Raw genomic sequence first — 17,377 nt, forward strand, 5'->3', positions numbered from 1 at the left:
TCATTATACTATTCAGTTGTTCAATACGCATGTTTTTCAACTGGCTATTGTTAGCATCCTCTTATTTGGTAAAAACAGAAGTAAAATATTCTTTTTGCCCTTCTGCCATATCGTTGCTTCAGTGTGTAGCTTTCTGGGCCCCACTATCCTTTTAGTTTTTTTTGCTATTAACATAGAACATAGAAAAATACAGCGCAGTACAGGCTCTTTGGCCCTAGATGTTGCGCCGATCCAAGCCCACCTAATCTACCTATCCTCCATGTGCCTATCCAATGCCCGTTTAAATGCCCATAAAGAGGGAGAGTCCACCACTGCTACTGGCAGGGCATTCCATGAACTCACGACTCACATATGTGAAGAACTTGTTGCTACTTGTTTTAGTTCAGTCTCATGCTTCTTCTTAGCCTCCCTGTATTTTAGCCTTAGCTTCTTTTTGCATTTGAGATACTCTTTCTGATTTCTATTGCTGTTGTTGGTTCAGCATGTATCAAATGCCTCCTTTATTTCCTTTATTTTCTCATCAATATCCTTAGTCATCCAGGGTACTCTAGCTTTAGTTACTAATATTCATTTGTCAAGGATATGTACTTAGCTACAGCTATTCATCTCCCTTTTGAAATTCTCCCATTTTCAGCAACTATTTTATCCAACAAAATGTGTGTCCAATCAATGTGCTCCAGTTCAACTTTAGACCCCTAACATCTGCCCAGACTGGGATCTTAATCACTGACTGAGTTTTACATTTAAACAAACTTATATTTTTTTAACTTTATTATGTTGTGATTGATATCTGCCAAATGCCCCCCTCCTCTGCCTCATTTCCTGGGACCAGATCTCGAGCAACCGCCTCATTGGTAGGACTGGAAATGTAGTAGTATTACAAGCAACTATGTACAGATATGTTTATTTATAGGAACTTTTGTTTTAAAGATACAGATTAAAATGTACTCTACTCATACAGTGAAAAAGCAAAATTTAAGATTTATTCACCATGGATGCATAATGTTCATTTTCCAAATGGTATTGTTTTATTAGGGGGGCTCCACGGAGGTGATGGCTCACCATGTTGCAAAATTCTCCTGATTTTCCTTTGCTTCTTATCATGCCTTTGCTGCTTTTCCTTTTGTTCCTGTTTGCAATAAACAATGTCAGATTGATAAATTAGTAATTGTTACACTGTATTAAGACAGCAAGTACATAAATTGTGTAATTGTGAACACATTCTACCTATGAATTGAAAATTAGTTGGACATGAAAGGTTAATATTTAAGGAGCTGACTCAGTTCTTCTTGCTGGTATAAATTTAATGCAAGGAGGTTTTGTTTACATGCAAACCTAAGCAGTTCAATGCTCATTTTAGAGCTTTATCAGAACGTACTTTAGGAATTTGTTGAGTGGGGGAAGAATTTGGCACAATAAGTTCTTTTACCACGCAAGGATCTCTCTGAGTGAAGCAGCAAGAGAAGCAACAAGGTGTAAAGCTGAAGCCAGGAGCATTGTTTAAGTTGAAAGGTAGCAGATTACTTGGTGAGTTTTAAGAGTTTTTCTTCTCTAAATCTGAGCAATCATTTTAATCATAACCAGGAATGTGTAAATGTAGGATTGACCAGTTAAAGCATGTTTTATAGATGCAAAGAAACATTGAATAAAGACTTTAATTCATTAAATAAATAAAATAAGGTTAATCCAAGAAATAGCAGAGCAGCATATTTGAAATGCAGCATGTGGGAGTTTGCAGATAGTGAGATTGTAAAGTGACTTTCGGTGATGTCTCCATTTCAAATCACAAACTCAAATTAATTGAAGTTGAGCGTGAGTTGGAAATACACAAGGGAATGGGAATAATTTCCAGCTTTATTCAAATAATAGTCAAACTTTAGGGGAAATCATAGATTAGGGAAAGGGAATTTATGATTGATTGAGAGCTGGCTAGTGGGTATTAAGGAGAGATTGAGAAGGAAGTTTAGAAGACCCTGGTCCTGTTCAACAGAAATGATTTACTTCTGATCTCCAATGATAAGGAGGGAGACTGCAGTGAGGTCAGCTAAATTGCAGAACAAAGCACCATGGCTCAGAAGACAGTTTAGGAGGGAAAAACACCTTATAAGAAATATAGTAATTATGTGAGGTTCCTCAGAGAACTCTCTACACTGAAGCCGGTTCAAAATCCTAGCACTCTTCTTAACAATATTGTATATGTTAAATGGATCACAGCAGCTTAAGGTGGTGGCTAGCTGTCACCTTCTCATTGGCAATTAGGGATAGACAATAATGGCTCACCAGTGATGCCTATATCCCAAGAACAAATAAACAAAAGCATCATAAAGTGAAAGTAGTTATCAACTCTAAAAGTTATGTAGTTGAAGCAACTGTAATCATTGTAATAGATGTCTCCATAATACTGGACAAAAAATAACATTTTTGGCTGATGAAAAGAACATTTAGAGAACTATTCCCCAATAGAGGGGAGAAAGACAAATAAAGAGCTTCCAGTCACAAAAATGGAAGGAAGGAAAATTAAGCTATCAAAATATAAAAGGGTAAAAGTATGGGACTATAGAAGATTTCAGATATGAGACTATGACATATTGTTGTGGTTCTGTTCGCCGAGCTGGAAATTTGTGTTGCAGACGTTTTGTCCCCTGTCTAGGTGACATCCTCAGTGCTTGGTAGCCTCATGTGAAGTGCTTCTGTGATGTTTCCTCTGGCATTTATAGTGGTTTGAATCTGCCGCTTCCGGTTGTCAGTTCCAGCTGTCCGTTGCAGTGGTCGGTATAGTGGTTGGTACACACAAAAGAAGTTGCATCAAGACACTATTCAAAAGGGCCACAACACACTGCAGTACACCAGAACTGCAAAAAGAGGAAGAAGAACACCTATACAATGTATTCGCCAAAAACTGAAACTCGCGCAATTTCATCAACAGATGCCTAAGGGAAAGACAACAGAACGAGAACATGCCGCAACTCAAAGGACTAGCCACGTTACCATACATCAAGAGCATTTCCGAACTGACAGCCAGACTACTGCGACCACTAGGACTCATAATAGCACACAAATCAACAGCCACTCTCAGACAACAACTCACCAGAACGAAGGACTCGATACCCAGCATGAGCAAAACCTTCCTAGAGGCATGGCACTCATCCACAGATTCAATCAATAAGCACATCGACCTGGACCCAATATACCGACCACTGCAACGGACAGCTGGAACTGACAACCGGAAGTGGCAGATTCAAACCACTATAAATGCCGGAGGAAACATCACAGATGCGCTTCACATGAGGCTCCCAAGCACTGAGGATGTCACCTAGACAGGGGACAAAACGTCTGCAACACAAATTCCCAGCTCAGTGAACGAGCACCCGAGCTATAAATCTTCTCACAAACTTTGAACTATGACATAATTCTGGAATAATTTGCAAAGCTCTGACAGGCTTATTTCTTGAAGCACTCTGAAGTCAGTATCCATAGCTAGCAAAAAGATAAGTTGAAACAGAGTGTGAACTTCATGGAACTACATAATCAAAAACATTCTAAGAATCATCACGATATTGAGCACAAAGCAAATTTAGGCCAGAGATATTGAAAGAATATTGTGGGTTTATTGAATGAAAAGGTACAAAAAAATGCAAGGTCTGTGATAAAAAACTTTAAGAAAGACAGCAACAGAATATTGAACTGCACAGCACAAGAACAGGCATTTCGGCCCACCTTGTCTGTGCCAACCATGATGCCATTCTAAACTAATCCCATTTGCCTGCACATGGTCCACATCACTCAATTCTTCTCCTGTGCGTCTTAAATATTGCTATCGTATCTGCTTCTACCACCTCTCTTACCAGTGTGTTCCAGGCACCTAACATTCTCAAGTCCAAAGAAGATGTAAATGTATGCTTTATATATTATACTGAGGCAGTTGACAGAGAGAGGCAGACAAGACATTGAAAATATCATACAACATGAATAGATAGAAAATAAGAACCATTCCCACAAATTCAGTCAATAGAGTACTTAACTAGGGAACCAAGTTAGGGATTTATTGTCACGCTGTTCTTGAACGTGTCGGTGTGTTCAAGCTTCTGTGTATTTTGCCTAACAGAAGGTTTAGGAGTGCATTACCAGGGTAGGATGAGTCTTTAATGATGCTGACAGCCTTTTCACAGCAATGAGACATGTAAATTGCCTCAATGGATGGAAGGTTACCTTCGGTGATGGTCTAGTTGGTGAGGGTCCTTATGGACAGACCAAATTTCCAAAGCCACCTGAGGAAGGAGTGTTGTTGTGCCACCTTGACTGTCATATCTACATGGGAGGCTCAACCTTTACAGATGCACAATAGAAAGCATACTCTTGGTTGTAGTCACTCCTAGGGATCTAATGCTCTCAACCTTTGCTCCATTGATTTAGAGGTTGGCTTGTTCTCCTACTTTCTTTCTGAAGTCAATGATCCGTTCTTAGTTTTGCCGACCTTAAGAGAGGGGTTGTTATCATTGTACCATGTCACCAAGCCCTCTATCTCCTTTCTGTATTCTGACTTATCATTGTTTAATATGCATCCTACCACAGCGGTGTTGTCAGCAAACAAGTTGAAGGAATAAGGATGCAGACAAATTAGGAATTTGAGAATAAAACACAACAATAAAATAGAGTTTTTCATCTCTCCAGATATTAACTATGATATAGGTAAAGGGGATATTGGAATGCAATTCTGATGATGTGCATGGATTTTCTTTCTCACTGAATATCGATAGTGAAGATTGTTTATTGGGCCTAAAATTTAGGGGAAGACTCAGATCAGACAAGGAAAACTAGAGTTGGGGGAAAATGAAGCATCAGACCATCATATATGACAAAACATTGAACATTATATGATGTTGTGCCGAACTGCGGAATCAATCTGAAACCCTTCTAACCTACACTATCCCAGTGTCATCCATATATTTATCCAATGACCATTTAAATGCCCTTAAGGTTGGCGGGTCTACTACTGTTGCAGGCAGGGCATTCCATGCCCTTACTACTCTGAGTAAAGAAATTACCTCTGATATCTGTCCTATATCTATCACCCCTCAATTAAAGCTATGCCCCCTCGTGCTAACCATCACCATCCAAGGAAAAAGACTCTCACTGTCCACTCTATCTAATCCTCTGATGATTTTGTATGTCTCTATTAAGTCACCTCTCAACCTTCTTCTCTCTAATGAAAACAGCCTGAAGTACCTCATAAAACCTTCCCTCTATACCAGGCAATATCCTATTAAATCGCCTCTGAACCCTTTCCAAAGCCTCCACATCTTCCTGTAGCACAGCGACCAGAATTGTACACAATACTCCAAGTGCAGCTGCACCAGAGTTTTGTACAGCTGCAGTATGTCCTCATGGCTCTGAAACACTTCACTCTACCAATAAAAGCTAACATCCCATAACAATCCTATCAATCTGGGTTGCAACTTTCAGGGACCTATGTACATGGACACTGCTCATCCATACTACCAAGCATCTTACCGTTAGCTCACATCCATATTCCTGTTACTCCATCCAAAGTGAATCACTTCACACTTTTCTGCATTAAACTCCATTTGCCACTGCTCAACCTAGCTCTGCAGCTTGTCTATGTCCCTCTGTAACCTGCAATATCCTTCGGCACTATCCACAACTCTATTGACCTTAGTGTCATCCACAAATTTACTAGCCCATCCTTCTATGCCCTCATCCAGGACATTTAAAAAAATGACCAATAGCAGTGGGTCAAAACAGATCCTTGTGGTACACAGCTAGTAACTGAACTGTAGAATGATCATTTCTTATCAATCATGACCCTCTGATTTATTTTAGCTAGCCAATTTCTGATCCAAACTCTGAAATCACCCTCCGTATTTTCTGCAATGGCCTACCATTGGGTACCTTATCAAACACCTTACTGAAATCCATATACACCACATCAACCACTTTACCCTCATCCGTCTGCTTGGTCACCTTCTCAAAGAACTCAATAAGGTTTTGTGAGACACGACCTACCCTTCACAAAACTGTGTTGACTATCCCTAATCAACGTATTCCTTTTCAGATGATTATAAATCCTATCTCTTATAATCCTTCCAACACTCGGCCCGCAACCGAAATAAGGCTCACTGGTGTATAATTACCAGGATTGTCCCTACTCCCCTTCTTGAACAAGGGAACAACATTTATTATCCTCCAGTCTTCTGGCACTATTCCTTTAGACAATGATGACATATAGATGAAAGCCAATGGTTCTGCAATCTCCTTCCTAGATTCCCAGAAAATCTTAAGATAAATCCCATTCGGCCTAGGGACTTATATATTTTCACTCTTTCCAGAATTGCTAACATCTCCTTATGAACCTCAATCCTATCTAGTCTTATAGCCTGTATCTCAGTCTTCTCCTCAACAACTTTGTCATTTTCCAGTGTATATACCGACAAAAAAATTTTCATTTAGCGCCTCTCCTATCTGCTCGGACTCCACGCACAACTTCCCATTACTGCCCTCAACTGTCCCTAATCTTACTCTAATCATTCTTTTATTCCTGACATACCTGTAGAAAGCATTAGAGTTTTCCTGGCTCTTACCTGCCAAAGACTTCTCATGTCCTATCCTGACTCTTCTTTGCTCTCTCTTTAGGTCCTTCCTGGCTAACTTGTAACTTTCAAGCAGCTGAACTGAGCGCTCATGTCTCATCTTTACATAAGCCTTCTTCTTCCACTTGACAAGAGATTCCACTTCTTTAGTAAATCATGGTTCGCTCGCTCGACCACTGCCTGACAGGTACATATTTATGAAGGACACGCAATAGCTGTTCCTTGAACAAGTTCCACATTTCAATTGTGCCCATCCCCTGCAGTTTCCTTCCCCATCCTATGCATCTTAAGTCTTGCCCAATTGCATCATAATTGCCTTTCTCCCAGCTATAACTCTTCCCCTGCAGTATATATCTATCCCTTTCCATCGCTAAACTAAACTGAATTGTGATCACTATCACCAAAGTGCTCACCTACCTCCAAATCTAACACCTGGCCAGGTTCATTACCCAGTACTAAATCCATTGTGGCCTCGCCCCTTGTTGGTCTATCTACATACTCTGTCAGGAAGTCCTCCTGCACATATTGGACAAAAACTGACCTATCTAAAGTACTCGAACTATAGCATTTCTAGTCAATATTTAGAAAGTTAAAGTCCCCCCATAACAACTATCCTGTTACTTTCACTCCTGTCCAGAATCATCCATGCAATCCTTTTCTCTACATCTCTGGAACTTTTCAGAGGTCTATAGAAAACTCCTGACAGGGTGACCTCCTTTCCTGTTTCTAACTTCAGCCCATACTACCTCAGTAAAGGAGTCCTGCAACATCCTTTTTGCAACCATAATACTATCCTTGACTAACAATGCCACACCTACCCCCCTCTTTTCTTCATCTTCTGTTCTTACTGAAACATCTAAATCCTGGAACCTGCAACAACCATTTCGGTCCCTGTTTGATTCATGTCTCCAAAATGGCCACAACATCGAAGTCCCAGGTACCAACCCTTGCTGCTAGTTCACCCACCTTATTCCGGATGCTCCTGGCATTGAAGTAGGCACACTTCAAACCAGTTTCCTGCCTGCCGGTACACTTTTGCGACCTTGAAACCTCATTTCTGACCTCACTGCTCTCAACCTCCTATACACTGGGGCTACAATTCACATTCCCATCCCCCTGCTGAATTAGTTTAAACCCTCCCAAACAGCATTAGCAAACCTTCCCCCCCTGCCAAGATATTGGTACCCTTTTGGTTCAGGTGGAGACCATCCTGTTTGTAGAGGTCCCACCTACCCCAGAATGAGCCCCAATTATCCAGATATCCCAATTCCTCCCTCCTGTACCATCCCTCAAGCCACGTGCTTAACTCTTCTCTCTTCCTATTCCTTGCCTCGCTAGCAGGTGGCATGGGTTACAAACCAGAGATAACAACTCTGTTTGTTCTAGCTCTAAGCTTCCATTCTAGCTCTCTGAATTTCTGTCTTAAATCTCCATCCTTTTTCCTACCTATGCCTATGTGGACTATGACTTGGGCTGCTCCCCCTCCCCCTTCCCCCTTAAGGATCCTAAAAACATGATCCAAGTCATCACGCACCCTGACACCTGGGAGGCAACACACCACCGTGAGTCTCTCTCGTTCCCTAAGGATCTCCTATCTGTCCCCTCAACTATGGAGTCCCCAATGACTAATGCCGTGCTCCTCTTTCCCCTTCCCTTCTGAGCAACAGGGACAGACTATGTACTAGAGACCTGCACCTCATGGCTTACCCCTAGTAAGTCCCCCCTGCAACAGTATCCAAAACAGTATACTTGTTAATGGGGGGAACAGCCACCGGGGATCCCTGCATTGTCTGCCGGTTCCCTTTCCATCCCCTGACTGTAACCCATCTACCTTTTTCCAGCACCTGAGGTGTGACTACCTCCATGTAAATCCTCTCAATTAGCCCCTCAACCTGCTGAATGATCCGAAGTTCATCCAGCTCCAGGTGCCTAACACAGTTTCCGAGGAGCTGGAGTTCGCTGCACATCTGCAGCTGAAGTCAGCACATACACTAGTAGTGACCTTTAAGTCCCACATTCTATAGAAGGAGCATTCAACTGCCCTAACTTCCATTCCTACTGTTTTGAATTCCCAAAGAGACTATTGGAAAAACAACTAGCAACTTTTCCAATCCGGCACACAGAAACTTTTTTTGGTTAGAGGAGGCGGACAGGAGTGGGACACTAACTAAGTAGCGTTTCAGGTAACGCAACCGCTCAAATGTATGACTTCACTTACTCAGCAATCCCATGTCCACTCTTATTCAGCATGCACCCTGCCTATTCACGAGGTAAGTTTTTAAAGTCTTCACTTACCTTCCCGGCAGTCCCCTGGTTGTCAATCCTGGTGTTCCTGCTGTTAAAAAAACAGATGATAGGAACATAGGAAATTGAAGATAAGGCTGAGGCATTCACAACAATGCTCAGCCAGAAGTCCAGAGTGACTGGTGCAGGCCCAGACGGATCAAAGGCCTCAGCACCATTGGTACCATTTTCAGCCTAGTCATTTCACTCCATGTGTTATCAAGAAATGGCTGCATATACTGAAACGGCAGTGGGGCCTTACAACATTCCACAATAGAACTGAAGACGTACATTCCCGAACTTCTGACGAACCTGATGAACCTATCCCAACAGTCACTGCATCAGAGGTCAGATCAGTTTTTCTTCATGTGAATCCAAGGATAGTGATAGGACCAGACCGAGTACCAGGCCGTGCACTCGGAGCATGTGCAGATCAACTGGCAGAGGTCTTCCTAGACATCTTCAACCTCTCCCTGCAGCAGGCCACTGTCCCTGCCTGTTCAATAGGGCCAACATTATCCCTGTGCCTAAGAAGGCTCATGCAGCATGTCTCAATGACTACCGCCCATTGGCCCTAACTTCGATAGTGATGAAGTGCTTTGAAAGGCTGGTCATGGCATTAATCAACTCCAGCCTCCTCATTACTCTTGACCCACTCCAATTTGCCTATCGGACCAACAGATCCACGTCAGACGCCATATCACATACCCTTCACTCCTCCCTAGAACATCTTGACTCAAGAACAGCTATATAAGAATCCTACTCATTGACTACAGTTCAGCCTTCAACACTATTATCCCCTCGAGACTGATTACTTAACTTTGTGATCTTGGACTCAGACCCATTCTTTGCAACTGGATCCTCAGTTTCCTGAGCCACAGGCCACAATCAGAGAAGATTGGGGACAATATTTCATTGTCACAAACACTCATCACTGGAGCCCCCACAGGGGTGTGTACTCAGCCCCCTACTGTCTCACTCTATACCCATGACTGTGTCGCCAAATACCAGACTAATTCCATTTACAAGTTCACTGATGACACCACCATAGTTGGTCGAATCTCAGATGGCGATGAAACAGACTACAGATGGGAGGCAGAAGACCAGAAAAAATGGTGCACTGAGAACAACCTAGCTCTCAATGCCAAGGAACACATTATTGACTTTCGGCAGGATATTACTCATGCCCCCCTATACATTAACAGCACAGAGGTGGAACTAACGGAGAGTGTCAATCTCCTGGAAGTGGTTATCCACAACAAGCTTTCTTGGTCTCTTCATGTGGACGCACTGGTTACAAAGGCCCAACAACATTTCTTCTTCCTCATGCAGCTGAGGAAATTTGGCATGATGGTGAATACCCTTGCCAATTTTTATAGGTGCGCCATCGAGAGCATTCTGTCTGGATGTATCAGTACCTGGTATGGCAACTGTACCATTCAAGATCAGACATGGCTAGAGAGAGTGGTGAACTTGGCCTGGACAATCACAAAAGCTAACCAGCCATCTATAGAATCCATTTACCAGGCCCACTGTCAAGGAAAGACCACCAGCATTCTTAAAAATCCATCCCACCCTGGCAATGTTTTTATACAACCTCTACCCTTGGGGACAAGGTACAGAAGCCTGAACACATGCACCAGCTGTTTCGTAACAGTTTCTACCTTACTGTTGTTGGAATACTGAATGGACTCACAAACTCTTAACATTCGCCTGTACCTGTGTTTTTGTTTTTGCAGCTATTTACCTATTATTTACTATCTATGCTACTTAACTATGTGATCTGCCTGTATTACTTGCAAGACAAAGCTTTCGTTGTGCCTCCGTACATGTGACAATAAATTCAATTCAATTCAACTCCTCGCATCCTTAGCCAAGCTGTTCCAATATAGCTACTCAACAGGAACAGTGCTACCAAGCAGCATTTGTTGAGCTATAACCAGAAGAGAAAATGAGGTCTGCAGATGCTGGAGTCAGAGATGGAAATGTGTTGCTGGAGAAGCGCAGCAGGTCAGGCAGCATCTAGGGAACAGGAGAATCGACGTTTCGGGCATGATTCCTGAAGAAGGGCTAATGCCCGAAACGTCGATTCTCCTGTTCCCTTGAGCTATAACCAGTCTAGTTATGGCCAGTTTGGGATCTACAAGGCCACTTAGCTCCTGACCTCATTACAACTTTCAGCTACTGAGTTGAATTTTAGGGTTGAGATGAGAATTTGTGGCATTGAGGAGCCATCACAACAGTATATTCAATGGGAATGAGGGAGGAAAGTTCTTCACTGTCTGGATGCATATGTTAGCACAAAGGAAGGTGGTTGCAGTTGATCTTTCCAGGCTATCTCTGCAGGTGTTCTGCAGGGTCGTATCCTAGGCCCAATCATTTTCGGCTGGGTCATCAATAACATTCCTCTACCCTAAGGTCTGAAATTGGGATTCTTGCTGATTGTGCAACTATGTTCAGCATTCATGATTTCACAGATACAGAAACAGTCCATGTTCAAGTGCAGATACACCTGGGCAAGTTCTATGCTTGGGTTGAAAATGTTAAGTAACATTCATGCCTATAAATGTCAGACAATGACCATTTTCAACAAGACAGAGTGTAACCATTATCCTTTGTTACAATGATTGTTAAATTCCCCACGATCAACATCCTGATCAGAAGCTGAACCGTACAAACCATATAAATATAGTGGCTCTAAGAGCAGGTCAGAGTTAAGAATCCTTCAGAACCCACCAAAGCCAATCCACCATCTACATGGCACAAGGCAGGAGTTTAACTGAATATCATCTCATACATTCCCCACAGCATGGGGAAACAGCCCATTGAGTCCACACCGACATTCCAAAGAACATCCCACATAGACTCACTCCCCTATTCCTGTCACCCTGCATTTCTCAAGGCTAATCAACCTGACCTCACAGCTCTGGACACTGGGCAATTTAGCATGGCTAATCCACCTAATTTACACACCTTTGAACTGTGGGAGGAAACCCATGCAGACAATGAGAGAATGTGCTAACTCCACACAGACAGTCACCTGAGGCTGGAATTGAACACTGTTGTGAGGCAGCAGTGCAAAACAGTGAGTCACCATGCCGTCAATTTTTTAAAGAGAGGTCTGTCTACGTTCAGGTTCTGATAAGACTCAGAACTACCATTGCTTCATCAGAGACAACTAACATTGAAGTTGCCAATCCTCAGGCATCATCTTTTGCCGCTGGGCCATTGCACCTTCGCTATCGCCTGCACTGGGCACACCATCTGAGACTATCACCATGGTTCATGTTGCCATGGCGTCCTCCTGCCACTGTAAGCTTTGGACCAAGTTAATGATGAAGTAGCCAATCCTCAGGTGCCATCTTACGAGAAGGTGCCGAGACAGCAACATACTGCCCTCCCCCATGGTTTCGGTGATGCTGTTGACCACAGGCACAGTAAAGGCCTCTCTAATTGTCCAAGGGCCTAAATGGATGTTATCCCTATTTACCTGGATGAGTGTAATTCCAACACCAACAAAGAAGCTTGAAACCATACCACATGAATAGCCACCATATGCACAAGCATCCATCCTCACAACCCAGTGCGAACCATCTACAAGATGCAATGTAGATGAAATTCAGCAAAACTCTTTAGACCGTACCTGACAAACTGATATCTACTTCCATCTACGGTAACATGTACTCAGGAATGCCATCATTTACAAATTCCAAAGCTACTCACCAATAGTGGCTCACCATTGCCTCACCGCACCAGGGACCCACATTACATTCCAGCCTCGGGCGACTGTCTGTGTGGAGTTTGTACATTCACTCCATGTCTGTGTGGATTTCCTCCGGGTACTCCAGTTTCCTCCCACAATCCAAAGATGTGCAGATTTGGTGAATTGGCCATGTTAAATTGCCCATATTTTTCAGAGATGTGTAGGTTAGGTGCATTAGTCAGGGGCAAATGTAGAGTAATGTGGAATAGGTTTGGGTGGGTTACTCTTTGGAGGGTCGGTGTGGACTTATTGGGGCCTGTTTCCACACTGAAAGGATTCTCAGATTCTAAAAGCCTGACTTGGAAATCATTCCTTCAGTATTGCTAAGTCAGAATTCTGGTACTCCCTCCCTATCAGCATTATGGGTTCACCCACTGGAAATGAACTGTGGCAGTTTAAGAAGGCAGCTCATCACCACCTTCTCATAGCCAGATAAGGATAGGCAATAAATGCTGCATTAGCCAGTGTTGCTCACATCCCATATTGGAGAAATTCAGCAGGTCTGGCAGCATATGTGGAAAAAGAAATATATCATAGAATCCCTACAGTGTGGATACAGGCTATTTTGCCCTTTGAGTTCACACTGACCCTACACAAAGCATCCCACCCAACATGCATGGCCAATTTACCTAGCTTGCAGTATTTGGACTGTGGGAGGAAACCTACACAGGCATGGGGAGAACATGCTAACTTCATACATCATCCAAGGCTGAAATTGAACCCAGGTCCCTGGTGCTGCAAGTCAAGATTAGAGTAGTGCTGAAAAGCACAGCAGGTCAGTCTGCATCTGAGGAGCAGGAAAATCGACATTTTGGGCAAAAGCCCTTCATCAGGAAAGGCCTGATGAAGGGCTTTTGCCCAAAACGTTGATTTTCCTGCTCCTCGGATGCTGCCTGACCTGCTGTGCTTTTTCAGCATCACTCTAATCTTGACTCTAATCTGCAGTAACCACCTCCACCCTGGTGCTATGAGGCAGCAGTGCTAACCACTGAGCCACCATGCCACCCCTGTTAGTTATAATAGTCAATGTTTCTAGTCTAATCTGACTCAGCTTTGGAACTGAAAATGATGCTGTTGGCAGAGAGGAAGGTGGGACAAGTGGAACAGATTATGAGGGTGCCCATAACAAAAAACAAAAGGAGTGATCATGGTGACATAGGTGAGACCAAGATCTAAAATAAGTGTAACTGAACTTGTGAAAAGGATCTCTGCCTTTCTGAGAACAAACTCAACAAGTTACTATCAAAACATGGCCGGGGCATAACAGGAGTGGAGGACAGAGATCATAATCCTAGTTGTGGAACTCAATACTGAGTTCTAGAGGCTGTGGAAAATGACATATTGTTCTTAGACCTTGTATTGAGCAGCAAGAACATTATAGCAGGCCTAGGGCACAAAAGAAAATTGCTTGTTCCCTCGTGGGCTCTGTAATAAGTTGCTCCAAAAAAACCAGCTCGTAGACATTCTATAAATTTGTTTTTGGGATCTGTTATCAACCTGATTTTCCCAGTCCACCTGCATATTGACATCCCCATAGTTATTGAAGTAGTGTCTTTCTTACATGCCTTTTCCTTCTCCTGATTTATTTTCTGCTCCACATCCCGATGATGTTTAGAGGTCTGTGCATAACTCCCATCAGGATCCTTTATTCCTTTACAGCTCCTCAAATCTACCCAGATTCTATGCCAGACGATGTCCAATTAATGTCTGACACCAGTTCAGTATAACTTCATTGCTCATGTTCTGGTGCCTGCATTAATAAAACATGGATTACTGTATACTATATCAACTGCTTGCTCTACCTGTCCTGCCACCTTTAGTGATTTACATTTCCATACACCAGTATGTCTATGGTTCTGCACACACCTTAGGATAATTCCCTTTATTTCATACTCACTTAACCAATTTGTATGGCAGTCAATTTTGTATCCGTGTTGTTACTGCCCAGTATGTACACCACATCAACAGCATTACCCTCATCAATTATCATAGAATCTCTACAATATGGAAACAGGTCACTTGACCCAACAAGTCCTCACTGACATTCCAAAGAGTAAATCACCCAGAACCATTCCCCTACCCTATTAATAACCTTACATTTACCCCAACAAATCTATATATTCCTGAACACTACGGGTAATTTAGCATGGCCAATTCACCTGACCTGCACATCTTTGGATTGTGGGAGGAAACCCATGTAGATGTAGGGCGAATGTGTAAACTCCACGTGAACAGTTGCCCAATGAGGGGATCAAACTCAGGTCCTTGGCACAGTGAGACAGCAGTGCTAACCACTGAGCCACCATGCCACTCATTACCTCTGCAAAAAAAGTTATTTGAATACAATTTTCTCTTAACAAATCTAATCTGGACTTCTTAATTAACCCACATTTTTCTATATGACTAATAATTCTACACTAAATTTTTTTTAAGGAGTTTCCCCGCTATTGCAGTTAAACTGTAATTGTAAACTTTTTTCAACAATGGTGTTACATTTGCAATTTTCCAGTTTTCTGGGATTCTTAGACCAAAGGAATGTGAAAGAGACTATTGATAGTGCATCTTCAATTTCCACTCCCTTTAACATCCTTGGATGCATCTCATCTGGTTCCAGTACTTCACCAAACTTAAAAGTCAGCAGACTATAGTCCAACAGGTTTAATTGGAAGCACTAGCTAGTGCTTCCAATTAAACCTGTTGGACTATAGCCTAGTGTTGTGTGATTTTTAACTTTGTACAGCCTAGTCCAATACCAGCATCTCCAAATTAAAAGTCAGCAGTTGTCAAATAATCTTGTTTATCAATTTTAAACCTTTCTGTCTCTGTCACCATGGCCTGAGCAACATCTCCTCTAATAAGAAACACAGTTGCAAAGTATTCATTTTATGAGAACTAAATTTTTTAAAGGAATATAAAGTAGGAAAATTCAAAGTTCAGATTCTACTATGTTGCAGAGAATTAATGATTTTTTTTATAACTCAAAAGGAAAAATGAAACCATGTGATGTTTAGTTATTGGTTACGGAAGGTTATTTAATTTTTGGAGAAGCTGGTATCTTTGGGGTAAGAAAAACAATGCCTAGATCAGCTTTTACGGTTATCTTGCAGTTTGTAACAGAACTGAGCGAAAGATAACTGCACTCATGCTTACAAAAAACCTGCAAACCAAGTCAGGTTTTAATCTCTCTCTCTCTCTCTCTGTGAGTGGAAAAGAAACAACACTCAAAGAATTCTGAAAAGAATTCCTAACTGAAAGGAAAATGCTAGGTCCAACTCACTATTGAATTAAAACTTTCCCCAGTCAACAACATGATATCTTTGCCAAAAACCAAAAGAATTGTGAAAAGTCCTTAATATTCAGACTCTTGAACTACAGAATTTATTCCCTTTTGCCTGTATTTCCTGGCCATGATCTTTCTTCAGAAGTGTTTATCTTGTCTGTCTTGCCCATCCTATTTGGGAATGCATGTGGTGAATGATGTGATTTATAAGAGATATAATTTAATTTTGTTTAAGTGATTAATAATCTGTTTTGTCACATAATAAAGGATAAGTTTCTTGTTTATTTATAAAATCTGGTAAGAGTGCCTTTTATCTTTGACAGTGCTCAGAGTCAGGCAAACTAACCAGATAAATAGAGCTGAGAAGTGTTGACCCCTGCAGGGTCAAGTTAGGTGTGGTTGGAAGAAGTGGGGTTTGTGTCAGGTCCAGCATGGTGCCAATTCTACGTAAGTCAGGCATACATGTGGGTAAATTGAGTCCATTAGCTGTATTAGGAGTAAATGCATACATGCGCGTGTATGTGGATGTGTATGCATGTGTATAGTATTCTAACATTAAGGGCACAAGTTGGATCTTCACTGCATAAACTTGTTTGTGGAAAACCACTTCCTATTGAAGATCACAATGTCTCAATTCACTTATGTGAAATATTCTCGGGCAATAAATCACCAAATACATTTAAAGAACAAAAGAGAACAAAGTGTTTAAACAAGCTAAAAGTATTTTTTCTCCTCAAACTTTAATAACCAGGGGGACATCAATTAAAGGTAAAAGACAGAGGTCTACAGGGGTTTTAAGGATGAATTTTTCTTTCTTCTGAAGCTCACTTCCTGAAAGTATGGCAGAGGCAGGAACCATCCCTTGGAATATGGGATTAATGTAGGTAACTGCTTGATGAACAGATGTGGCCACAATGGGCTGAAGGGTCTCTTAACAAGACAAACTCTAAGGCTGTAACCTATATAATTTTATTTTGCCATTGAACTATCTCCCTTACCACACACATCTCAAAAAACAATGTTTGCAACTTACCCAAAATGTCAACTATTTCAGATAAAACCTAAAAAGGCTTATTTTATATTGTCTGGGTGGCACAGTGGTTAGCATTGCTGCCTCACAGTGCCAGAGACCCGGGTTCAATTCCCGCCTCAGGCGATTGTCTGATTGGAGTTTGCGTACTCTCCCCTTGTCTGCGGGGTTTCCTCCGGGTGCTCCGGTTTCCTTCCACAGTCCAAAAATATGCAGATTAGGTGAATTGGCGATGCTAAATTGCCCGTATTGTTAGGTGAAGGGGTAAATGTAGGGGAATGGGTCTGGGTGGGTTGCTCTTCGGCGGGTTGGTGTGGACTTGTTGGGCCGAAGGGCCTGTTTCCATACTAAGTAATCTGATCTAACCAATTGATTGACAAATAGAAGCAAATGAACTATGGCATATTTTAAAT

General features: G+C 42.0%; 1 protein-coding gene across 4 annotated transcripts in view; it reads right to left on the reverse strand.

Moving 5' to 3' along the window:
• Window positions 1-279: 279 nt before the first annotated feature.
• The window catches only part of LOC122559357 (microtubule-associated protein 9-like), a 179,314-nt gene continuing 162,216 nt past the window's right edge, over window positions 280-17,377 (reverse strand). For all 4 annotated transcript variants that reach the window (XM_043708800.1, XM_043708803.1, XM_043708801.1 and 1 more), the window contains one exon: window positions 280-1,129. In XM_043708800.1, the coding sequence (XP_043564735.1) occupies window positions 1,007-1,129 (123 nt within the window). In that variant the 3' untranslated portion in view covers window positions 280-1,006. The remainder of the gene's footprint in view (window positions 1,130-17,377) is intronic.

Source organism: Chiloscyllium plagiosum, chromosome 19 (genome assembly GCF_004010195.1).
Source record: "Chiloscyllium plagiosum isolate BGI_BamShark_2017 chromosome 19, ASM401019v2, whole genome shotgun sequence".
Classification (NCBI taxonomy): Eukaryota; Metazoa; Chordata; class Chondrichthyes; order Orectolobiformes; family Hemiscylliidae; genus Chiloscyllium; species Chiloscyllium plagiosum.